At 36.6% G+C, this 27,378-nt stretch overlaps 1 protein-coding gene across 5 annotated transcripts in view; it reads left to right on the forward strand.

Moving 5' to 3' along the window:
- The window catches only part of EGFLAM (EGF like, fibronectin type III and laminin G domains), a 266,219-nt gene that overhangs the window by 123,060 nt on the left and 115,781 nt on the right, over positions 1-27,378 (forward strand). For 4 of the 5 annotated variants that reach the window (XM_007487435.3, XM_007487436.3, XM_007487437.3 and 1 more), the window contains one exon: positions 20,761-20,927. In XM_007487435.3, the coding sequence (XP_007487497.2) occupies positions 20,761-20,927 (167 nt within the window). Of the gene's footprint in view, positions 1-19,405; positions 19,955-20,760; positions 20,928-27,378 lie in introns of those variants that run through there. The other variant, XM_056824560.1, reaches the window with a different exon arrangement.

Here is a 27,378-nt window from a genome sequence, read left to right on the forward strand (position 1 = left end):
TTGTATAACTGACATTTGGTAGGAAGAAAATCAAGTCTTGGATATATAGATTTAAGAATAGCTTGAACCTAAAAATTACATTCCAGGGACTAACAGCAGATTTTTTTAATGCTTACCTTTTACCTATTTACTTAATATTGGTTCTTAGGCAGAAGAGCAGTTGGGAGTAGGCAATTGGAGTAATTGGATTTGGTTTATTGTAGGAATGAAATTTATTTTAGGAATGAAATGTCAGGACACATAAATAATAATATCAACACATTATAGTTCATAAACAAAAAAAATCCACATTATGTGAATACACTCAAGAAAAGTCTGACAAATACAGCTAGGAAATATCCGAAGCCATATTTGAATTCAGTTCAAACTGTAAAAATAAAAAGGAGACTGTAAAAATAATGGGCAATGGATTGATTATTGATTGCTTATAAATTGATTTTGATCCTCTGCTGTGCTCACAATGTATTATATCAGGGAAGTGAAAGCTTGTAAGTGAACTTCTCTTCTGGGCCAGGTGCAAGGACACTAAAGAAACTCTTGAAATAAAATATTTATTGAAATGTAAGGATAAAAAGAATTTCTAACTCTAAGGGATTCTAACTCTACCCAAAAAAAAACTTCCTGGTTCTACAAGGAACCCACTTCTTCAGTGTCCACAGGCTATACCAATCCTTCCTGATCTGACTAACCCAAATTTTTTACTATTCTAAATAAACTAACACTATCATCCTTATAATTCTTAACTTCATTTCCAATTTATAAAAATAACAAAGACTAGCTGGCTGAGTATCAACAAGAACCAAATTAGGACTCTGAGAGAGAGAAACTCCTCATTCCCTCCCAGAGAGTAACTCCCAACTCCCTCAGAGTAACTGCCACACCCAGAGTGTGTGACTGTCAAAGAAAAACCATTCAATTGTCAACATTTGAAACTGACACTCTGTCTTAGATCAGCTTCAAACTTCAATTCTTTCTTAAGACAGCTTCTCTACTTCTTATCTCTAAACTAATATAACAAGACTTAATTTCTAACATCATCCTTATACTAAAAACTTCCAAGCCAGACTCTCTATCTACTGTGCCACCAAACTGCCCTAGGAAGCAGAAATCCTTAACTTCTCTTCTGTTTACCTTTCTTCCATGGAGACTGCTCCTAATCTCTGAGGAGAGCAGATTGTCCAGCCTCTAGTCCCCAATCTCCTGTTCCCAAGCCAGAACCAAAATCTCTCTTGGAGAAGAGTGAATGAAGGAGGCTTTTGATAATGTATAACAAGAATGTAAAAGTAAATTCAAGTTAGGTTGGCAGAAGATTTGAACTAGAGTAGTACAGGGGAAAAACTTCTTTTTTCATTATAGCATTAATGGTGCTCATCTGGCAACATTGCCCATATGAAGCAGTCTCTAGGCAAGGTGCTAGCACCAAGAAAGGGAATATTTTGTTTCAATTCATCCTTTCGGAGAGTAACTACAGCTCACCTACAGAGTGAGGCTAAACAAAGGAATTTCTTCTTTGGGACCTTACCAGAATAAAAGTTTGTCAGAAACCTAGGGTGTGAATGAAAGTTTTCAGTCAGTTGTGATCATCATAATTTCCCAAAGTTTGCCCACAGGCTTGAGATTAACTTAGGTACTGGCAGTTTATCTTTTTCAAATGTGCCCAACAGATGGTGGGTTGTTGTTTCTTATGTGATGAAGAGAATATTTAATGTGTGCAGACTCAAAATAAGCCTATAGACAATAATGTTATCATTTTTTAACTTTACCCAATATTTTAATATAACAGATTCTATTTTCAGGTGAAGATGAATATCTGTTTTTCCAAATGATATTGGGCATAGCTTGATGGACAGCAAAGCTTAGTATTGACTGAAATAAGAGCCTAGTATATGTATAGCTACCTACATTTGAAATATTTTGGTTATGAATATCTGAAAAGCCACTCTACTTTCTGACTGTGAATTTCCCTAGGGTATCTTCCTTTCTCGTAAGAAAAAAAAATGTATTTTGCAGAAACTAAAGCTGGAGGCCTAAAAAGGAAATACTTTTTACTTCTGATGTTCTAGTCTTTTCAATGCACATATCTATTTGGCACACTGATCAGAGATAAAAATATATATAATTTTCTTTTAACTCCCTTCTATGTCCTTTCAGATTGAACATTCCCATAGGTGTGCACTAATTGATTCAAAGTTTAATCAAGGCATAGTATTATTGACTAAGATGGTAAAAATGAAACATTCTTGAGTTGGGATGGGGCTATTTTCAATTTTGTTATTTTCTTCTTGTAGTCCAGATATAAATTCAAGATGATATATGATTGAAAGCCATGGATCAAAATAGATCTCAGCAAAAGTTAGATATTTTATTGGAAGAAAAATAATTTTCCCTCTCTTCTCCCTTCTGCTTCTTCTCCAATACCTGTTTTTGCCCCCTCATAAGAGAATGAGACTTAGAAAATTCATCTTCACACAGGGCTGCTCCTAAGCTGATTGTAATGCCTAAGAATTAATTAAATTTGAGAATCTCAAAGTCATCCACACCTGAGACTGATATTTTTGTTAAATTTATGTTTTTGTTAAAAAGTCATCATTTTTTATGCCCCATCACTTCACAGGTCACAAGCTTCTTACTAATCCTAGTGTAAGAAATGAAATTAATTAAGATTTTCTCGCTTTCAGAAACTACCTTCCAGGGGATTCAAGTGTAATGAACTCAAGCCCTGAAATTCAGTGTGGAGGCTAAAGCCAATGCTTGTGTACTCCAAAAAAAGCAATGCTGAGTTTAATGGTTTTTCAGGCTAAGGAAGTCTGTTGTTCAGAATCTGAATTTAAGGCTATTCTCTAGGGCTTATGCTAGACAGAGGAGGGGACCCTGAGCCCTTATACCATAAGAAGACAATAAAGCAGAGAAGTTTCCCAATTGACTGATGCAACCACTTCCCTTATATACCAAGCAAGAAAAGGTGTCCCTCACCTGTTACCTGCTTCATTGCTAAATAAAGAGCAGTACGCCAAAGATCCTGGTTTCTGTTAATGAAATGGTGGAGCTGTAATAAACTGTAAAGCCCTGCATAATAGACAGTAATCAATCATAACTGGCAATGGGTCCTGAGGTTGTCCTGAGATTGACCCCTCTCCAGAAGCCCCAGATCCACCAACTTCATTCAAGGACTTGGCTTCCCAGGGCAGTAGGATCTGCATCTCTCTAGCCTGACCAAAGTCAGACAAATGCAGTCTTGCTTTAGCCAAGACAAAGCTGATGTCTCTCAAGAGGAGTCCTCTTGGAACACTGGGGAAAACAAAAGAAGTTTAAGAGCATAGAAATGAGAAAATTTGGTATAATAAAAAGAAAATTCTGGCTTTGGGGTTAGAAGACATGAGATTGAATTCTGAATCTATCACTTCCATGTGTGAAAGTTACATAATTGGCAAGTGATTTTATACAGGATAAAACTCAGACATTCTAACAATTGACCTCTTCATGCTCCAAACTGCTCTCTGAGACTGTAAATTACAGAAAAATAGCTGAAGTATTTCATGGATCCATGAAAGGAGGCTCCACATTGGGAATTTCCCATGTCCAAAATCATAGAACTGAACGATAACAAAATTGATAATTATAACTATATGTATAGTATTTTAAGATGCTTTACATGTTATCTCACTTGATCTTCACAGTCATCCTGGGAGATAGGTGTTATTTTAACTCCCATTTTACAGATGAGGAAACTGAGGCAGAGAGGTTAAGTGACTTACCCAGAGACACACAGCTAGTAAGTGAAACAATGAGTGAATACCTACAGTATCTTAGAGTAAAGAAGTATAGCAATGTATTTTGCTTTTCTTTGCATACCCATCCCTTAGCCCAATGGCTCTTATAGAGTAAAGCTCTTGGAGCACTATTGCACCATAAAAAAAAGGGTAAATAGGTTAATATCAAAAAAGGGGAAAAAACATGGAAAGACCAATGTGAAAATTATGAAAAGTGAAACAAGTAGAAGCATGAGAACATGCTTGTACAGCTTCAGAATTAATGTGTGAAAAGTGACTAGTATATTTTATATATATATATGTATATATAGTATATTTATATAGAGAGAGATTTAATTGTTAAAATTAAATTTTGGTTGGACTCTGAAATATATTATTATAGCCAGAGATTTAATTCCTACGTCCCAAAATGAATTACTAAAGTAAATTGAATTTATGGTAGTTTATTTACAATATTTACAATAGAAGGAAGATATTAAGGAATGAGAGAGAGAAAACTCTGGCTTTTTCTGATACCAGTTAGAATCTCTAAGCCCCAGCCAGGGGAAGAGAGTCTCAAGAACTATGGGCCTTACCTGGAGGCTTCATGCCTCAAGGAAGGCTGGATCACTAAGTCAGCTTTTCACTCACCAACTGTAATAGTCTAAAAGAAGTCTGGGTGTTAATCTTCTAGTTGCTCCTTCATCCTTCACTCCAAACCCTGTGACTGACTGTCTCTGAATGTCTGTCATCCCTTCAGCTCCAAGTCATTGATCGATCCTTCACTCCAAGCTCAGGGTGACTGACTGTCTCTTCAGTCCTTTTTCTCTCTATTTAAAGACCTTTTTCTCTTGTGTCTCCTCCTCTAAATTTTCACGTTTACCAATCACAGCAGACACTTTTCTCCAAGACTGCCCATTCTTTAGTTCTCACCTTCTTTGGTTAGATTTTATCTTTTTGGGTTACTTAACACCTCTTTTGTTAAGTTCACCTTTTATAGTTACTTAACACCTTTTTGTGATTAATTCACCTTTTGTAGTTGCTTAACTCCTTTTTGTAGTTAAAATCTAAAAATAGATTGTAGCTTAAAATTCTAGCTTCACAATAAAGAAAGAGCTAAGTATCTTCATTGTTACAATCAGGAGATAGCTAAATCCAATCTTCACACTAGTTTTATATCCACCTCCAAAGAAAGAGCTGATAAAAAGAAATGCAAAAGATAGTTTATATATTCACATATATTAACTTGTCAAATAGTGCTTTCTCTGGTGCAGGGAAGGGAGAGAGAAAGGAAGGAAGGAAGGGAGATGCCTGGGAATTTTGATATAACTAACAAATAAACTAGTAAAAACAAAAGCAAAGAAAAGGTTTTAGTAAGTACATGTTGACTGGATGACTGACTTCCACACTGGCTCAGATAAAATCAAATGGAATCTTGAAAAATATCGCTTGAGGACATCCTCCTTTGTAGCGATAAGGTACAGAGGTAGAGAAATGGGGACTCAGTGAGAATTAGATTGCCATGTGGCAATAGAAAAAGCTCATACTAAAAAATATTTCTTTAAGAAGCATCTCTCTCTCTTTTTTTTTTTTTGCTTCTGGCCTTGAGATTAGGCATCTCTAAGAAGACCCACAAAGTGGTCTTAGGTGCCAAGATATCTTGTAAGGGTCAATTCTATCTGCTCTGTGTTGTAATGGAACGAATAGAAGGGCAATTCTGATTTCACAGAATGGAGACATACTACCTCTACAAATTGATCACTTAAAGGTTCAACCACTCCTTCAGTGAGCTTTACTAATGTAATACCAAGTCAGATTGATGGAAGTTGACATAAATTGAATTCTTGTGTAAGTATCAGCACTGGGAGTCATTGGTAAAGTGTAAAATGAAAAGTGCACTCCCTGGTTGTCTCTCCTGGGACAAATTGCCAGCTGAGTTTATCATTACCCTACTCTATCCATCTGTTTGTCATTTGGTTAGGTTGGCCCGATTCTTAAATAAAGGAAACAGCCTGAAAGCTGAAGGTCAAAGGATACGTTATCCTCTTTTTTTTTCTTTCTTTTTTGAACTGAGACTACTCAGTGGTTTCTGGAGTTTCCTCCACAATTAATTTTATTAGAAAAGAAACTAGTTGTGAAAAAGCAAAAGAGATAATTTTGGGAAACCCACCCACCAAAAAGAACCCAAATTTTCCTTGACCAGTTCCTAGATCTGTGCCTCTCTTCTATAGAACAGCATGTCACAACCTAAAAAAGATTTAAAAGTTTGTCTTTATGTGGGACTTCTTAGATTTGTGCTACTAAATATCTTAATCTATATATTCTTAAGGACTGGTGATGGTCATAAGATCATTGATTCAGAATTGCCATGGCCCTTAGAGATCATCTAGCCCAGTGGTATCAAAATCAAGTAGAATGGAATCCCTGCAGGTGGCATATTAACTTAGAAAAACCACAAACTAATATATGATCTATGTGATACCATATTTTTATTTGTTTTGTTGAGTACTTCCAGTTAAAATTTTAAAATCTTCAATCAATGGGGCAGCTGTGTAGCTCAGTGGATTGAGAGCCAGACCCAGAGACGGGAGGTCCTAGGTTCAAATCTGGCCTCAGATACTTCTCAGCTGTGTGACCCTGGACAAGTCACTTAACTCCCATTGCCTAGCCCTTACCACTCTTCTGCCTTTGAATCAATACACAGTATTTATTGCAAAACAGAAGTTAAGGGGTTAAAAAAATCTTCAATCTATCCATCAGTTAATAAGCATTTATTAAGTACCTACCATGCACCAGGCAGAGAGTTTTGTGTTAGGGATGGAAAAAAGGTAAAAAGAGTCCCCACCCTCAAGGAGCTCATAATTTAATGTTACTCTTTGGTCCCAAGGTAACCACCATGGTCAGGTCTCCATCTTTTTTCACCTAAACTATTGTCAAAGTTTTCTTTTTATAATTTTATTTTTAAATCTTTTAAAGTTATTTTTTTATTTTTAACATTTCTTTCTTTTAAAACTTTGAATTCCAAAAATTCTCTCTTCTTCCCACCCCTTCCTACACCCACTGAGAATGCAAGCAATATGATATTAATTATACATGTGAAATCATGCAAATCATTTTCATATTACCCATATTTCAAAATGAAGCAAGGAAAAGAAATAAAGTGAAAAAATTATACTTCAAGTTTTACTCAGAGTTTATTAATTCTCTCTCTGGAGGTGGATAGAATTTTTTCATCTTAAGTCCATTGGAATTGTCTTAGTTCAATGTATTGATCAGAGTAGTCAAGTCTTTCACAGTTGATCATTTTTACAACATTGTTGTTACTGTGCACAACGATTTCCCAGTTCTTGCTTCACTTTGCCTCAATTCATATAGATCTTGTCATATTTTTTTTCGATTTCCCACAGCACAATAATACTCTCTGACAATCATGTACTACAGTTTGTTCAACCATTCTTTCCAATGTCCAATTCTTTGTCACCACAAAAAAAAAATTGCCATAAATATTTTCATACATATAGGTCCTTTTCCTTTTTCTTTAATCTCTTTGGGATACAAACCTTGTAGTGGCATTCCTTGTAGGGCAATACAAACCTTGTAGGGCATGCACAGTTTTATAGCCTTTTGAGCCTGGCTCCAAATTGTTCTCCAGAATGACTATACCAGTTCACTATTCCACCAACAGTTGATAAGTGCACCTATTTTTTCCATCATGCCCTCTAACATTTGTCATTTCTGATAGATGTGAGATGGTACCTCAGTGTTGTTTTAATTTTCTTTTCTCTGATCAATAGGTTTTTGAACATTTTTTAATATGCTTATAGAGAGCTTTGATTTTGTCTTCTGAAAACTGCCTGTTTATACCTTTTGAGCATTTATCAATTGGGGAATAACTCTTATTTTTGTAAATTTGACTCAACTCCACACTCAGTAAATGTTTGTGAAATGAAGACTGTGTTTTTCCCTTTATTCCATTTTCTTCTGTTTCATATCTCTTTCTTTTTATCTTGTCCCTCCTCAAAAGACTGTTTTGCTTCTAAGCACTGCCTCCCTTAATCTCTCCTCCCTTTCATCATCCATGATCCCTTTTTCTTGTCCCCTTCCCCTCCTATGTCCCTACTGGGTAATTTATATTTCTATATACAACTGAGTGTGTATAGTTATTCCCTCTTTGAATCAATTCAAATGAAAATGAAATTTAACCATTGTCTATCAACCCTTCCCTTTTACGTTTCCACTGTAAAAGCTCTTCCTTGCAAACCTCTTATCTGAGAAAATTTTCCCCACTCTACCTTTCCTTTCTCCCATCTCCCATTCCTCTTTATTCTCTCTTTATTATTATTATTATTTTGGAGATAATTCCAACATAATCAACTTATATACATACCCTTTGTCTATATAGATTTCCATATAGAAATGTAGTTTAACTTTATCAAGACCCTTATGATTATTTTTTCATGTTAACCTTTTAATGTTTTTCTTGAGACTAGTGTTTGAATGTCATATTTTCTACTTAGTGCTGGTCTCTTCAAGAAATGCTTGCCAGTTCTCAATTTCATGAAATCTCCATTATACCCTTGAAGGAGTATGCTCTATTTGATTTGATAGGTGATTCTTGGTTGTAATCCTAGTTCCTTTGTCTTCTAGAATATTATATTCCAAGTCCGCTGCTCCATTAATGAGGAAAATACTAGGTCTTGTGTGATTCTGACTGTGGCTTCACAATATTTGAGTTGTTTCTTTCTGGCTGTTTGAAGTATTTTCTTTTTGACTTCTTTGCCTTGAAGCTGTGACCAGGCCCTTCCTCCTTTGTTACTGGTCCCCTGCCTACTTATGGGAAGTAGAAGCAGTGCCAATTGTGCCCAGTGCCCAGAAAGGACCCTCTATAATCTCTTTCTGACCACTTGTCTGACCCCCTAACTTCTCTGGTCTGAGAACTATAGAATCTTTTGCTGTTTTTGCTGTTGCTACATATGAGGGCTCTAGCCAAGCCTCCACTCCAGTGTCACAAACTTTTCCTAGCCAACTTTCTGAGTTTTCCAAGGTTGGAAAAATGTCTTATTGTGACCTTTGGGCTCTGCTACTCCAAAATTTTATTTGAGATATTTTGTAAAAGTTGTTTGGAGGGTCATATTGAGAGAGTTTAGCTGGATTGCCTCTAATCCACTATTTTGGCTCTGCCCCTTACCTCTGAATTACACATTTTAATCTGGTTCAGTCCACTCAGGAGACTTGTGAGCTGCTTGTGGCCAGGAACATGAGTCTGATACCTCAGATCTCACCCAAACATTTCCTATTATAGATGAGAAAAATAAGACCCCGAGTGACTGGCCTAGAGTCATAAAGGGAGTAAGTAGTAGAACTGAAATTTGAACCTAAGCCTACTACCTACAAATCACTATCCTTTTATCTTGGGAAGAAAAGGCATCTAAGAATGAACAGTAAAAAATGAAAACAAACAGGCAATTTCTTTAGGAACATGAACTCCCAAGGCCACCCAGAAAAATCAGGAAAATATGAAATAGTATAATTGGATAGGGGTTGATGGGGAATATGGAATGGGGCCATTATAATAGTCATTTCCCAATATTTTAAATAGATTTTTCTCAAAACAAAGGAATGAAAAGTAGATTTCTAATCTTTTCTCTTTAAGTTCAGGATAACATGGCTGTCAAGGAATGAAGGCTACTAATCCTTTACCCTCAATTATCCTAGAAGACATCCCACCCCTAGTAGATCACATTGTCAGAAACATTTTTCTAACATTTAACCATTTTAATCCAATTTCTTAATAATAGTTTATGTGTGTATATGTATGTATGTGTCTATGTAGTTTCTCTCCCCTTAATGTAATATATACATACACATATACACACATATAATATTACATTAAGGGAAGGAAGGGAAAGAAATAAACACTTATGTAGCCCCAAACACTGTGCTAAGCACTTTTTGGACGTATCATTTCATTTGAGCCTCACAACAATCTTGTTGAGGTAGATCCTATTATTACCCTTACTTTACAAATGAGGAATCTAAGTCTCTGATTAAATGATTTCTTTGTAGCCAATTTTAGTAAATAATGGAGGAAGAGAGAGATCAAGGTGACTCCTAGTCCTAAGTATGGTACCCTTCTTTACCATCACATCATCATCCCAAGGATCATAGAATCTAGAACAGAAAGAGATTGTCCAGTCCAGACCCCATTTATGTTTTTTTAATTTTATTTTTATTGCCATGCAAATATTGATCGTTCTTGAAAGAGCACACTCATACATAATACACTGATGTGAAAGACAACTCCAACAGTTCTTTCTCTGGAGGTAGATAGCAATCTTTCAGGATTGTCCCAGATTATTGCATTGCTGAAAGTAGCCAAACTTTCACAGATAATCATTGTACAATATTGCTGTTATTGTGTTCAGTATTCTCCCAATTCTGCTTATTTTGCTCTTCATCTGTTCCTGAAGAACTTTCCAGCTTTTTCTAAAATCATTTTGCTCATTGTTTCTTATAGTACAATAGTATTTTATAACCAACATCTACCACCATTTGTACAGCCATTCCATAATTGACAGGTATCCCCTCAAATTCCAATTCTTTGCCACAACAAAAAGAATACAAGCAGGTCCTCAATATCCAATTAAGTGGTATCAGTGGTATCAATCTCAACTATCAACAGATCTTTGCTGGATGCATATTGAATTTTAAAATCACAAGTTAACATTATGCCATATTATGTTCTTATTTATTTTGTTAAACATTTCCCAAGTGTATTTCAATCTGGTTTTGCTTGTCTTCAAGAGTTTTGCCAGTGACAGTTCTGATTCAGCTCAATGATCTAGGCTCAGAGCTTTCTTATTAAAGTGAATGTTGGGGCTGAACCCATCCTAGTATTGCAAAGTTGGGGTGGGAAATGTAGCAGTTACCATAAGGCATCAGAGCAGTGCTGAGTCAGAAAATAACCAGTGGACCAGAAGTTGTCCACATGTGTCAGCTCTGCCTAAGAGATGGGGATAACTATGGTGCTGCCATAAGATTCTCTACTGTTTTTCCCAAGTCATCTATTCTCTTTCCTACTCATTACACTATCTAAATGCCTATATAAAAGTCCTCACCAGCTGACCTGATGCCAGCCTTAGCTTGGCTATAGTCATGTTGGAATGGCTGAGAGAATATTTGTTTTCTAATTCAAGGAGCCAAGTCATAATGCCAGTTCTGTTCCCAATCAGTTTCCTACCCCCAATATTTCTCCTAGAATCATAGCATGGGTAGAAAGCCAAGGAAATTGTTTGGATAGATGTCTCTTTTGTTTATCAGAGATCCTGAGAACCCGTGAAAACAATCAATCCCAACTATCCACCTCTCCTCAACATCATCTGAATGTTATGGATTGTTGCCACGTTGAGACAGAAGTGGGAAAAAAGTGACTTTGTAGTCAAAGGACCTGGATACAAACTCTGCCTTTGCTACTTCTTCTTGGGAAATTCATTTAACCTCTCAAGAACTTATTTCCCAATAAATAATTAAGTGTTGCAATGAAGAGAGTTTGGAATTGGAGTGAGAAAGAGCATTTGAGTCCAAATCCTACCTTGTTATATAATTAATGTCCCATTTAATTAATGTCCCTTCTTAAAGCTTTCTCTTAGGACCGAAACCCACATTTATTTCTCCTTTCTCTGATATTCTGTTGTTCTTGTAATCTAATAGAAGTCAATTCTTTAAAGTATATTTAGAATATTCTTACCCTGAGTGTGTGTTATCTCAGAAGAAGCTAGTAGTAGAGTGGATAAAGTCAAGAAGATTTGAGTTCATATATGGCTTCAGACACATAGTGATTGAGCCTGAGTAAATCATATTACCTCTGTTTGCTTCAGTTTCCTCAACTGGGAAATGAGGATAATAATAGCACTTGCCTCACAAAGTAGTGAGGAACAAATGAGAATTTGAGCATTACTTAGCACAGTTCCTGGCACATAGTAGGTGCAATATGAAGGTTTATTTCCTTCCCTCCCCTTCCCTTGTCTCTCAATTTGACTGCAAGTTCCATGAAGTCAAGGACCAAGTCTAATACTTCTTTTGTATTTCCTTAGAACTCAGACAAATGATGGTTATAGAGTAGACATTTTACAAATGCTTATTAATCAATTGAACATTTATAAGGAAGTCATTTTGTGACTTTAGCTAGAATAGTAGTGAAATATTCAATTCAATTTAAATAATTAATTAAGCACATATTATGTACAAAGTCCCAAATAAAGTGCTGAGATTACCAAATAAACATGACACAGACCCTATGGCTCTCCTAGATCCATCAGAGTTGCTGTTGATATTGATGATTCAATGGCATTGAGTAGCAAAGAGTACCCAAGAAAAGGAGGGGAGATTTCATGTAATACTGTCCAAAGTAATGGCTTCAGGGGATTCCCCTGTCCTTTCTCTATTGCTTCTCTTATTCTCTCCATCTCAACAGCCAGATAGACTGCTGTGCTCCTGCATTGGGTGAGTAAATGCAAAGTGATTGTCACTGATAACCCTAGTTTTGCCCAGTCCCATCTCCATACAGCTTTCTTGCCAATGAATGCAATTGACCGAAAGGAAAGTCAGATTGGAGATTGCACAATTTAGAAGAAATGTCCTCATTAGTGGTAAAAAAATAGAGGGGGAGAAGAAGGAATTTAAAGTATATTCAAAGCATCATATTTATCATGTAGGATAGTCCACACATTCATGCAACTTTTTCTTCCTTAGCTTTTTAAATAGCATCTTCATTTGCCAGGATATGACTATTAAGGTCTCCCATGAGCAATTGGGACATTATATTTAGGTGGAGAGAAATTTCTTTGACTGAAAAGAGCCAGCTGTTGATGCAGATTTAAGATTATGCCTTTGCCTGTTTCATCACATCCTCTACATTTATACCTTTGCCTGGAGTGTGTCTCTCTCCTAACCTCTAATGTGCCCTCTGGTGTTTGGAAGATAACAAGTATTCAAGTCAGGAAGCCAGTGAGGTAATCAGTGTCAGGCTGGGGTTCATAGTTATAAAACAGCTCTTCAATCAGTGTATCATCCTTTCCTTTCTTTTTTCTCTTAAAGAAATAAAATCTGGGGAATTTGAACAAACCTTGGGTTGACTATCAAAAGGAACCATCCATTTGTGTTCCTTTCTAGCAACAAATGAAGGGGAAGTACATAATACTATCTTCCACTAAAATATTTGCCCAAAGAACATTGGTAACGTTGGCAGCTTGTCCTGTGTAAACAGAGGCACATTCAGGGAGCACTTGGAGGTTATTTCCTGCAATAAATATCACAAAGACACCTTAGGAAAGGACACCAGCATCATTTTATCTCAAAGGTCACATCTTTTTTAACTTTACTTGTAGATATTCCCAGCTGACTTCTCTGGGTTGGAATGATTTTGTTCTAATTTCAGTTTGTAAATGTGTTTCCTTATTTTCACTTAATTTTCTTCTTTGATGATAAACTTGGCTTTTGTAAAAAGGCTGGCAATTCTGAAACCATCCAGCAGTTCCTCATCCTCTCTGTCTGGAGAATCCACATTTTTACCACTTAACTAAAACCACAGGGCATGCAAATGAAATGAGAAAATGCCCTACACATTACTTTTTAGCAGATGTCCCGTCTCCTAATCTCATTTTTTTTCAAGTTCATATTTAAGGCATCAATTATAGCCAGATCTCAATTATTCACACTAACAAGGAACAGAAGTAACCTGGATTAAATAAATCCAAGGATATTCAAAATATGTCCTTACACATAGAGCAAAGAGAAGCCTTTTAATAAGAGCATTTATTTTATTTTGGTTTTTATTATTACACTTTATTTTTTCCAATTGCATATAATAATAATTTTTGACATTCATTTTCCAAAATTTTAAGTTCAAAAAACTCTCCCTCTCCTCCTTTAGACAGTAAGTAATTTGATCTAGGTTCGACATATGCAATATGCAAGACATTTTTCTATATTGATTGGTCATGTTGTGAAAGAAAAAAAAACCATGAAGAAAAGAAAGTGAAAAGTGATATGCTTTGTTCTACATTCAGACTTGCTCAGTTCTTTCTATAGAGATGGGTAGTATTTTTCATCATGAGACCTTTGGAATTATCTTTGATCATTGTATTGTTGAGAATAGCTAAGGTATATACAGTTGATCATCATAAAATACTGCTGTTACTGTGTATGATGTTCTCCTAGTTCTGCTCACTTCGCTTGGGATCTGTTCATGTAAGTCTTTCAAATTTTTCTGAAATCATCCTGCTCATCATCTTTTATACTCAATAGTTTTTCTTTACCACCATATGTCACAATTTGTTCAGCCACTCCCCAATTGATGGACATCCCATTTAATTTCCAGTTCTTTGCCACAACAAAAATAGGTATTATATTTTTCATACAAATAGGTCCTTTTCCTTTTTGTGGGGTGGTGGTAAAATATGGTGGCATTACTGGTTCAAAGGGTATGCACAATTTTATAGCCTTTTGGGCATAACTCCAAGTTGCTCTCCAGAATGGTTAGATTAGTGCACACCTCCACTAACAGTGCATTAGTGTGTCAATTTTCATACATCCCCTCAAATATTTATTATTTTCCTTTTCTGTTATATTAGTCAACCAGATAGGTTTGAGATATTGTTTTAATTTACATTTCTCTGATCAATAGTGTTTTAGAACATTTTTTTATAACTATAGATAACTTTTATTTCTTCATTAGAAAACTGCCTGTTCATAATCTTTGACCATTTATCAACTGGGGAATGCCATGTATTCATACAAATTTGACTCATTTCTCTATTTTTGAGAAATGAGGCCTTTATCAGAGATACTTGCTGTAAAAAAAAAAACAAAACATTTCCCCGAGTTTTTGTTTCCTTCCAAACATGGTTGCATTGTTTTTGTTTGTACAAAACCTTTTAAATTTAATACCAAATTTATTTAGTCAGGGCATTAGTAACAAAAAGCAAGATAGTTGAGTCTCACTATACCTGCTTTCTTCCAACAAACTCCTGAACAAGGCATCAGCAGTGACATGATCAGTGGACATCAAGAGGCATTAAGGCATCAAGAGGGTAAAGAGGGCTCTGGATTCATACACTATAAGGCACAAATTCTTCTTCTTAGCACTCAAAATCCTCTCATCTCACCAGTTTAGCTCCAGCCAACCTCTCTTTCTTTCATTAATCTTGAATATATACCCTCCACTTCATTCAGATCTGTCTCCACATTTTCTCCTAAAATATACTTTATCCATCCCAAATCTCTGCTCATGCAATCTACTCTATTTCCCCCTGAAAGTTCCTCATTTCCACCACTACCTAGCCCTCCAGATTCCATGCATGCTTCAAAGTTGCCCTGTGGGCTTTTCCTTACTACTCTATCCCACACTGACCTTCACTTTCTCTGAACTCCATTAGCTTGTTTGCTCTTAAAAAGCAGAGACTGTCTTTTGCCTTTCTTGGTGTCTTCAGTACTTAATACAATATTTCAAATGTGGTAGACACTTCAATATCATTGACTGATTATAGCATTTAGTATCTAAATTAGTGGTTCCCAATCTGACCAGTCTGATGACTCCAGGATTATAACCAAGGGTCAGTGAATACATTTTCAATTCAGACAGCATTTTGAACTCCATTTAGTGCCAACAAAATATGCAGCAGGACTCAGCAATCAATAAGCAGACAAAACTTCCTCAGACTAAACAAACAATATGTCCTGAACATCTATCAGTTTCTGTTTTCAAATGAATATAGTTGCCCTTAGGGTTAATGAAATATACAATTATGTGTTACTGAATTCACAATTGCTTTTTGACTATCACTCATTTTCTCAATTAGCCAGTACTAACAGTACAACTATTATTAAATGGAATATGTGTATGTATAATATTATTTTGTATTACAGAGATTCTCATTCTTAAAAAATGCTTATTTTTTAACATTCATTTTTAAAATTTCAAGTTCCAAATTCTTTTCTCCCCTCTATCATTCCTCTGTCCATTGAGAAGGCGAGAAATATGTTACTCATTATACATGTAAAGTCATTCAAGACATATTTCTATATTAACCATGATGGCAAAAAAAAAAAGCAAGAAAATTAAAGTGAAAAAAAAAAAGCATACTTCAATCTACATCCAGAATATATCAGTTCTCTCTCTAGAGATAGACAGCATTTTTCAGTATGGGTCCTTTGAAATTGTTGTGGATAATTGTATTAATCAGAATACCTAAGTTATTCATAGCTGATCATTGTACAATACTGCTGTTACTGTGTACAATGGTCTACTGGTTCTGCTCACTTCACTTTGCATCAGTTCAGATAAATCTTCCCATCTTTTTCTGAAAGTAAAAAAAAAAAGCCCTAAAAATGTTTTAAAAGATTGGGAGCCAATAAAGTATCCCACTCTTTTGGGTCCTTTATTTAAAACTGCATTAAAGTGTTTCTTAACCATTATGTATATGTATACCATGTCCTTGACTCAATTGAAAACTCTTTGAGGGCAGAACTGATTTCTACTATTTATTTAGTACCTCCTCAGCCCATAGTACAGTGAAATTAATGTTTATTCTCCTTACAGTTTGCAAAATTCTCTCTATGTATATCTCATTTGATCCTCACAACAACCCTGAGATATAGTCACTATTATTATCCACATTTTATAGAGAAGGAAACTGTGGCTGAGAAAGGTTAAATGATTTATCTAGGAGTACACAGATAATCAATATCTGAGGTAAGATTTTAATCCGGTTCTCCCTCACTCCAAGGTCATTCTTTATGCCTTCTACTTCCTTTAAGTTTTTATGGCTCTCTAATCTCATTGACATGGACACTTCCACCAATCATAAAGATAGACCATTCCCTGCCTTTTCACCTTGTACCACTCTTGACTATATCTTCCCATCAATTTTCTACATGCTAGGGAATTTCCTTTATACCTTGTGATATTGGTGTGGGTACCAAGGGAGAATGCAAGATATTTATCTTGCTCCCACTGTGGGACTAGCCCACTCCCTTTTCAATCAAACTTTTTTTGCTTTGCACTATTTCTGCTGCACAGCTCTTCAGAGGTGTCCTTGTTGTAGTCATTGATTTATATATTGCATAAATCTCTGTAAGATTTGGTGATAGTCTGTCTTGATGATATTTCCCCTATCCTTTCCCATTTTGAGATCACCAATAGCTTGTTCAAATAGATTAGGTAGAAGTTACTTCAATAGCATTTGTCATATTTTTTTCTTCTTTTAAATCAGTGGTGTTTTGGATTTGTGTTCAAATAAATCAATAGGCTGGCTATATATGCTTAGAACTGATTTGGAAATTACTTCCATGCTGATAACCAATGGTTTGAGTCTGCTGCAATATAAGGAATGTCTTTTTTTTTTGTCATGATACCCAATGCCTCCTAATACTCTTCTTTAAAAAGGTGTTCTTATATTAATTAGTATCTGTATAATCTAGATGCCTAGTGTTCTCTAATTTCTTATCCTTGAATTATGTTGTCCAAACTTTTTTTACAAGATTTTCCCTATCAATACCTTCAAACTTGTCACTGTTTTAAGTATGTATTGATACAATCCATAGGCTCTTATTAAGTTCTGGTATAATTTATTTATTACCACCCATTCCCCATGATCTTCAACAGATATCATCTGATAATCTGTAGGTATCTTCACAATGATTGTTTCTTTGTCAAGAAAACACTGAATGGGGGTGGGGGACTCACAAAGAGTTGGACATGACTGAACAACAACAGAGCTTCATTTGTAGCAAGAACGTCGGTGTTATATTTTTTATATACTATTACATGTTACTGATATGACTCAGTTCCTTTTGTGGTAGACACACTCACTGAGCACTTGGGCAAGAATCTCACATTTAAAGTATCAACAGCTAAGTTAATGTTTATAAGTGACCTAAAAAGACTGTAGGAGTCTTAGGAGTCTCTGCCTCCTTTTCTCTTTATGCCCATCCTGAGCCCAGAAAGACACCAATCCATTATCCCACATAGTGATGATTTTATTGATTTGGATATATGATAAAAGTAACCTCTACCACAAAGTGGTAATACATCTGAAGTCAGGAATCATCAAAAGTCAAATCTTGTCTTAGACACTATGTGACATTAGGTGAGTCATTTAACCTCTCCCAGACTCAGTTTCCTTATCTATAAAATGCAGATAATAAAAGTACCTCCCTCTTAGAATTACTATGAGAAAACATATATAAAGCACAACTTAAAGCATGATACAAATGCTAATTATTATTGTTGTATTATTATGTCTGCCCACCTCTTTATTGACTCTCCAGGAAGAATCTGTGATCTATCCTTCCATTTAGCTTCTACTTCCTTAGATCTTTGGATTATATTTGTACAAAGAATGACAATCTTGATATCATATGGTTCTTGCAGTAGTGGAGCTTTGGTTGTTGACGAAGTAGCTCACATTTTAGGCACTAACAATTATGTTGGTATTCATGGAAGGATGTGGTTCTTTTTTATTTATTATTTATTTTTAGCATTCTTTTCTTTTTAAATTTGAATTCCAAATTCTCTTGCTCCCTTTCATACCCACTGAGAAGGCAAGGAATATGATATCAATTATACATGTGAAGTTATGCGAAATATATGAGTATCCCTTCCACATCATGACTTTCTCCATTGTGATTTCAATATTTCTTGGATCAGCATAAGAAATTAGATGAGAATTTTGGGGGAGTTTTGCAAAAGTTACAGACAACACTTGAAAACCAACAGATGACACAGAAAAGTTTAGAAACTATATAGCCTATGACCAACTATTTAACCCAGATTTTAAAATAAGGTGCTGTTAACTGCATAAAAGTTAAAGAGATAATTCAATCTTCTTCTATGGTGCAAAGGGAGGGCCAAAAATTTTATGTAGATTTTCCAGATCATGGGGGTGCCATGCCCTACCTTTAATGTTGTGGAAGGGATACCTGTATTTCCTTATTAGACATATTATAAAAAATGGAAAAGCAAGAAAAATGAGGAGAAAATTATACTTCAGTTAGTATTGAGTTCATTTGTTCTCTCTGTGGAGCTAGATAACATTTTTTCCATCATGAATCCTTTGGAATTCTCTTGGATCATATTGATCAATGTAGCAAAGTCTTTCACAATTGATCATCATTATAACATTGCCATTACTGTGCACAATGATCTCCTGATTCTCGCTTCACTTTGCTTCAGTTCATATAATTCTTACCATAAACCAATATGGTTCTTAATACCATCTGCCTTGTCTCCCACTTTGCCACCAACACCACGGGGGCAGAAAGGGGGCCACACAGTCTCCTTGTTACTCTGCTCTCACTTGGTTCTCTTCTTGCCTCTGTTTTACCACTCGTTGAGCTCTTTTGGGATGTTCATCCATGTGATACTCACTAACCATAGAGATGTGTTCCAAGGCTCTTTCCTGGGCCATCTTGTCTTTTCTCTATGCTCTCGCTTTTAACCAACCCATCAGATCCCATGTGTTAATGCAGCAAGGTGGTGCTGTGGATAGAGTGAATAACCTCCAGTCCAATTGGTGATGGTGATGGTGATGGTGGTGGTGTTGGTGGTGGTGTTGGTGGTGGTGGTGTTGAGCTGGTCCTTGGAAAGCAGATCTAGTCTGTTCCTGGCACCATACTTGAAGCCATTCCAGAATGGTAAAAACTTCTAGAGCCCATACACCTGGAGAATAGCCTTCAAGAACCCAAGCTTAATGTCACATCACAATGAGCTGTCAGAATGAAATCTTACCTCAGATACTTATTCGCTGTGTGGCCCTGGACAATTTAGTTAACCTCTCTGAGTCTCAGTTTCTTTATTTTCAAAAGAAGAGAGGGGAGGCAGTGCTTAGCAGCTTCTATGGTCCCTTCTAACTCTGAATCTGTGGTCCCATGATCTTCCCTTGGGGAATATGTACAAGCCTGGTACAATTCTAGCCATGTAATTATGGGGAAAGGATTACTCATTGTTTGTCCAATGAGTAGAGACCACCGTGTCACTTCATGGTCAATCAAGATTGGAAGTCAGGAGCCCTGGGTTCAAGTCCCAGTTCTGCCACTTACTAGCAGCATGACCTTGGATGATCTTCTGGCCTTCTCTGAACATGTTTCTTCATCTGTACAATGAGGTCAGAGATGATCTCTATTTGCCCTTCCATCATTCCAATTTGGTGAGTCTATGAATGAATAAGAACCAAAAGACCTAGATAATCCATAGACATTATCCTTATGCCAAAAACAACTGTAATATGACAGCACAATGTTTGAGGAGACCCCAGCCGTCCCCCATCCTGGTCCTCTTTGCATGGAGGATTCATTCAGAGAGCCACCCAAAAGTTCTTTGCTGGAAGGCAGACAGGTGCCCTGGGACTATTTCTACCCTTCCAGATAGGGCCTGCTTTGTAAAATGTGAAAATTGAGGGCCCTATCAGGCCTGTGGCTATTAAATCTCCTTTCCCATTTCAGGTACAAGTAAGGACTTGCCAAGAACAGAATCTCTAAGGTTTTTCTCATAGGGATTAGTGCAATTAGTCACCCTCTAAAACCTTTATTTGTTTTATGAACTTCAAGTTGGGAATAGATTGCATCTCTGTTCCCTTGACCTCCAGGGATGAGATTGCTGAGTGGATGCTTGTTTATGAAACATCTGGATAGAAGAGACCTTGAATGATTATTAGTACTGTTATTATCTTTCAGTCATATTCTAAATGGAGGAGGGGAAGGAGCTAGGAATCTTTAAAAAGAGATTAAGGCTGATCCTGCAAATTATCCAATATGTTTTATTGGGAGAACCCACAAATAGCCTCTGATTTACAAGATGGGTCACTTTTTAGATAAGCCCTTATTCATTTTTATGAGTATTTCTTCCAGAGTTCAAATATTTTTTTATATAATTTATATAGGTTTTCTTTCCTCTGGTATTTCTGAATTAATCTTTTATCCTCCTCTTCTTCCCTTTCTTTCTTTAATGGTAAAGGCCAGATTTTGACAACAGTTGGACTCTAATCAAAGAACAGATCCAGATGGACTCTATGGTTCTTAAGGGACTCCTTGCAGATACCCAATACCAGTTTGCTGTGACGGCTGTGAATACCTTTGGAGCCAGTCCCCGCAGCCAGCCCAGTGACACCATCCAAACCTTCAGTGAGTAGAATAGCTTTTCTTTTTCTAAAAGATTTATTAGTATGTTTTGTTTTGATGTGAGTTTTTCCTCTGTCTCTCCTCCACCACTCAGAGAGCCATCCATTATAAAAAAAACAAAACAACAAAAAAAACAAAAACAAAGATGGCGGAGGGTGGGCAGGTCCTGGAAGCACTTTGTCAAAGCTAACCAACATATCAACAAAGTCTGACAATATAGTCAGTATTCTGTACCCATAACCCACCACTTCTGCAAAGAAGTGAGGGAGGAACATTTTCTTACCTCTTCTTTAGGGACTTATAATAAAGACAGCAGAGACCTGCTTTACTTAGCTGACAAATATGGCTGTGTTTGCAGGGTTGCCCAGAATCTGACACTACCACAGGGGCCTTTCTCGCTAGATTTTTTTCTCGTTTCTGAAGAAGTTGAACCTCTGGTGAGAGAGGCCTGGAGCAAAGGCCCTTCCTTCCTGTTGCTGCATTCTGGAGGTCACTGACAAATTTATTTTTGGATTGTCCTTATGGGATTTGGGGTCAGCATTCTTTCATGAATATAGTGCAGGCTTATATACACACAGCAAGATGGAACTCAGCCACATTCTTTCTTCATCCTTAGAGGAATTGACTTAATCTTAGATTCATTATGGGGGAGCAGACTGGTGGGGGTAGGGGTGGGAAGAAGCATGGGGGTCTCAAAGAAACTAGGCTCTCTTGAGATTAGTTCTCTCCTCCAAGCCATCAATATTAAAATAAAAGCCAATCCCCCTGGATGGTTATCCTCCAATATCAATGAACCCTTCATTCCTAAACTGCACCTATCCAAACAACATGTCCTGGCCTGAGAGGTAAGATTTAACTTCATAGCGTTGGTGGCCTAAACAAAGACAGTAACAGAAGATTCCTTCTCACCAGGCCTCAGAACCTTGTCTGTAGTAGTTGCTTAAAAAATGTTTGTTTAATATAATATAATTTAATTGGATCAGATTGGATAATGTACCCATCTTTTGTATAGGGAACCTTTTCTAGGAAAGAAGGTAGGGGGAAAGACGATCTCCTTGATCATTGTAAACTTGTGTATCTTAAATATTTTGAGGAAGAAGAATATTCATCTACCTACCCAGGCCTCTGTGGGGAGCACAGAGGAACCAAGACTTTGTTCCTCCCCTTCAGAATATCCTTGAACTTCTCAACTTTCTCAAGAAATTCTTTGTGGTGCCAAAGAAAAGAATGTAGTATGTAGAGAGAGAGGACATTGCTTTGAATTCTGCCTTTCTCACTTGATCATCTGCACAACCTTAGATAAATCACTTAATCTCCCTAGTTGTAAAATAAAAAATGGCTTGGGGTTAGAAAGAGCACCAAACTGAGAGTACAAAATTGTTCAGTAATTTCTCAGTCATGTCCAACTTTTTATGACCCCATTTGGAGTTCTCTTGGCAAAGATAACTGGAGTGGTTTGCCATTTCCTTTACTAGCTCATTTGACCGATGGGGAAACTAAAAAGTGACTTGCCCAGAGTCACACAGTAAGTGTCTGAGGCCAGATTTGAATTCAGGAAGAGAAATCTTCTTGACTCTAACCCAGCATTCTATCCACTGCACCGCCCAGCTGCCTTCTGTGCTTCATAAAATGATGTGGTTCTGAACCATGACCTATTAAGAAATTAGGGATGTTTTGCCTGAAGAAAAAAAGACTTGCAGTAGGTAGAAAGGATGATAAGGAGTTTTGAAATATTTGAAGAGCTGCCATATGGAAAAAGTATTAGATTTCTTCTATGGAGCTCTAGCCCTAGCTCTCCCACTAACTAGTTATGTGACCTTGGGAGAAATCACTCTCTGGGCTTCAAAATTCCTCATTTTAAAATGAGAGTTCAATTATGTGATCTCTGAGGTCTCTTCTAGATCTGACACAATCTTCTGTCATCAACTTAGTGCCCTCCATTTCTGAGTTTACCTATAAGATGAGATGAGATGTTTTACCAGAAATATTATTCCTTCAAATAGAATTATGGAATGTTAGAGTGAAATGACAAAACAAAATCCAACAAATGGAAATTTAAAAGAGGCAGAATATTCAGTTCAATACCGCTAAAAAACTCCTACGGACTAGAAATGGGTTACCCTAAAGTGGAATGGTCTGCCACATCAGGTAGTCAGTTCCCCAAGACATTTAAGTAGAGGATGGATGACAATACAGTGAGTTGTAGGGAGACACATTCTTTGGGGAGGCTTGGACTGCAGGGTTTCACTTCAAAGCTGGGATGCTGGGATCTGTCAAACACCAGTCTTTGAATGAATGAATGAATGGATGGATGAATGGATGTGATGGAATGAATGAATGGATGGATGGATGGATGAATGGATGTAATGGATAAGCATTTATTCACTATGTTACTGTGTGCCAGGCACTCTACTAAGTACTAGGAATGCAAATATAAGCACATGCAGGACAACTTTTGTACTCAAGGAACTTACATTCTAGTAGGGGGAAAAATTATGCTGTATAGGTCTAGTCACACTGTAGGTACAGTCACCAGGCAGGAGTGTTTTGAATGGGGAAACCAGAGAGAATGGAGATTAGTATGTCCCTTCCAGGAATGATAGTGTTGATTAAAAGGGCAGAGTTGATTAAATGATAGTGGATTAAAAGGGCAGAGAGGAATAATACATTCCTTGACATGGAGATGAGGATTAGGGGAGGGGAAGTGGCCAGGAAATTGAAATTAAAAGCCTTCAGACATGTGTAAATAAAAAAGCTGTTTCCTTATGGGAAAGAGTGTTTATAACTTTAGCAAGACTTTAAAAGTATGAATTTGCTCTTGTTGCAAGAAAAAGCAAATCCATACTACCTCTTTTATCCAGAATTTCTTTTTTTTTTAATTTTATAGTATTTTATTTGATCATTTCTTATCCAGAATTTCTGATTTAAAGTTAGAGTGTATGGAAATTAGGCAACTGAAAGCTTGAAAGTATCGTTATTCTTTTTTAACTTCCAGTTGAGAAAAATGACAGCAAAACAGTATTTCCTCCCTGCCTTTGTTCTTTCCCCAGTCCTTGAGCCCTTATGTCCTTTCATTGAATATTATTCCTGTGCTCACTTTCCTTCCATTGAAAGGTTCTCAATATTTCTGCATGTGTCCTCCACCCCTTTGGCAGTCTGGTGAAGCCTGGTAAACCCCTTCTCAGAATAATGTCTTTAAAATCATAAAATTAAATACCTAGTGTTTTAAAGGAAACAAAATATGTATTTATATTATTATATATTAATTAACATTATGTTTTTACATTGAATTATTATAATTCAAAGGTATAGATTTACATATTTTAATATTTTGGTTTAAGCCTAATATGTAATCTTAGATTGTATAAATAGTTTTATATCTAAATCATTTCTCCCCCTACCAAACTCTATCCATATATCTCTCCAGGGCTATCCACATAAATCTTGGAGATTAGTGGAAGCCAGGTAAAGAACCCATAATTTAATCCATGGGTCCATAGAACAATAGAATTATAAAGCCCTTTGAGATCATCTGACTTAGGTCTCTCATTTAGCAGAACTGGTTCTGGTTGTCCCTCTTTGTATGAATTGGCCATTTCCAGCAGAGTAGATCTGAACAGCTAGGAACAGCATAAAACTTCATGCTGGCCTATGAAGAGCCATGCAGCATCGATTTAGAGCTGGAAGAGACCTTAGGTGTGCTCAAGTCCATCCTTCACATTTTACAGGTAACAAAGACCCAGAAAGGCTTACTTGTCTGTGGTAGTGCACATAGAAATCACGTGAGGCAAGATTCAAATCTAGGGCTTCTTGACTCTTAAGGACATCTCTATTGCACTGCTCCTTCTCAAACTTCTGGTCTCAGAATCCCTTTTCACTATTAAAAAATGATCCAAGTTCCCAAAGAGCTTTTGTTTATGTCACTTATAGCTGTCAATATTTACTGTATCCAGAATTAAAACTGGTAAATTATTAAAACATGTTTATTCATTTTAAAATAATGATAAACCCATTACATGTTAACATAACATAATATTTATGAAAATTAACTACTTTCCAAAATAAAAAAGATTAGGGAGATTTGCATTATTTTACATATTTTCATAAATCTCTAAGGTCTGGCTTAACAGAATACAGCTGGATATCTGTTTCTGCATTCAATCGGTTGCAATAGGTTGTTTTGTTTGAAGTATATGATATACATTATGTATATACAATAATTATATGAAATACTGTAGCAGTATATGGCTATATTGTTAGAAAAAGGAGTATTTTAATGGGAAAAGAGCATCTTGATATTATTGTGAATATAGTTTTAACTTCAAGGACCTTCTTCAAGAGTCTCAGAGACCCAGAAAAAGTCCAGAGGACCCTCAGGTCTCTGCAGACTATGCTCTAAGAAACACTGTACACTATGCTCAAAATCTTGCTCAAAGAGAGTGAGTATTTCTTGCCAGTTTTTCTTCCTAAATATGGTAGCCACATCACTTAAATATTTTTTAGTTTGGGGAATCATTTTCCTTTCCGTAAGCCCCCAGTGGAGCTATCCATTGGAGGACATTTGCCTTTTTTCTGACCAAGGCAAAAAGTAATATGGCAGAGTAAAAGCTCTCAATTTTGATCTATTTTTAAACAAATCTATGTTTTCTATTTTCAGTGTTTCTGATTTCTTGATGATACTTCAAGTAAAACAATAGCAAATCAGTATTGTCAAAGTGGAGGTCCCCAGAGTCTGCTTTTGTAATAACTGGTATAAAAACTGTTCTTATCATTTCAGTGTTGGCAAATCACTGGGTCCTCCCAAGTAATTGAAAACACTTTATTCTGAGGGATTTTACTTTCCAATTCTGCAGTCTTATTTTGCTTCAAAACCTTCTTTTTGGATCAGGGGCTTTTTTAAACAGTCACCCAAGATCCCAAGCTGCCTAAAGTAAAACCTGGGCCATAACCCAAGAGCCTCTGAGTGATGGAAGAAGTGATGGCTCCCTCCTTTCAGCACCTCTCTAGGCTTACAAGCTAGTCTTCCTCCTGCTCCCTGAAAACTGTTCTTCCTTCTCTTAGGCTTCTTTGTTTTCCTTGGTGGACACTTGCTCAGTTGGATATCTAGCCCCTGGATAGTTTCTGCACCTTGTATTTGCACAGTCCTCTGGGTTAGCTGAGCCCCAGAACAGAATGTTCAAGGAGACTTCCAAGGTATGGAGAGCTCAGCAGGAACCTTGGCCCTCTGATCTTGCCTTGGACCATCTCCACCACCCCCCTCCTTGTTCTCATCCATTTTCTGTTTATCTTGAGTCCAGGACACCTGCCTTCTTCCAGCAGGAAAGATAACATTTCAGCTCTGCTAATAAGGAAGGGATTGACTTCCTCCTGTGCCAATTAAGAGCTTAATCGCTGTAATTGAACATCTCTGTTACCTTCTTGAGTTTAGACACAAAAAGCTCAGACCCATTGTTTTTAGTTAATTGAAGATTATGTCTAGGTTAGATATTAATTGTTCCCTGGTTTGGGATGGCATAGATTGACATTTTGAGAGGCTCTGGAAACTTTAATCCTCCACCCTGGTAACAAATTCACTAATAGAGTTAAACCCACAGATAATAAAGTTTTAATATTATATGTAATACATAATGTATAATAACACCCAGAGCTCCCTTCATAGGTACTTCTCTTTGTAGACACTGCAGACTGGTTGATTCTAAAGGACAATAGGATTACCTCTGCTCTGCTAACACTCTTTTTGCAGAGTTTCCCCATCTGTCAGTTTATTTATGCTTCCAAACATTCCAAAAAGGTAGGGAGGAGGCAAAGATCATAATTCACCCAGATCCTTCCTCATCTAACTAGCTTCCTTGCTAGCCTCTTAAAAAATAGCCCCAACACCCCTATGCATTGCTAGATCACTATAAATTTGTTCAGGTTTTTTACCCTGTGCTTTATTTTTTTGAAACAGTGAGTGAGGGGAGGGAAGGACTTCTCCCCTCTAGCAATTTGTCTAAGAAAGTAACCATGTAGGGGGCAGCAAGGTGGCTCAATGGATAGAGAACCAAGCCTAGAGATGGGAGGTCCACTTTAGATCTAGCCTCAGATATTTCTTAGCTACATGGCCTTGGGCAAGTCACTTAACTGCCATTGCCTAGCCTAGTAACCTAGTAACACTCTAAGACAGAAGGTAAAGGAGGAAAGAAAGAGAAAGAAAGAAAGAAAGAAAGAAAGAAAGAAAGAAAGAAAGAAAGAAAGAAAGAAAGAAAGAAAGAAAGAAAGAAAGAAAGAAAGAAAGAAAGAAAGAAAGAAAGAAAGAAAGAAAGAAAGAAAGAAAGAAAGAAAGAAAGAAAGAAAGAAAGAAAGAAAGAAAGAAAGAAAGAAAGAAAGAAAGAAAGAAAGAAAGAAAGAAAGAAAGAAAGACAAGAAAGGAAGGAAGAAAGACAAGAAAGGAAGGAAGAAATAAAGGAAGGAA

This window comes from Monodelphis domestica, chromosome 3, assembly GCF_027887165.1.
Source record: "Monodelphis domestica isolate mMonDom1 chromosome 3, mMonDom1.pri, whole genome shotgun sequence".
Taxonomy (NCBI): domain Eukaryota; kingdom Metazoa; phylum Chordata; class Mammalia; order Didelphimorphia; family Didelphidae; genus Monodelphis; species Monodelphis domestica.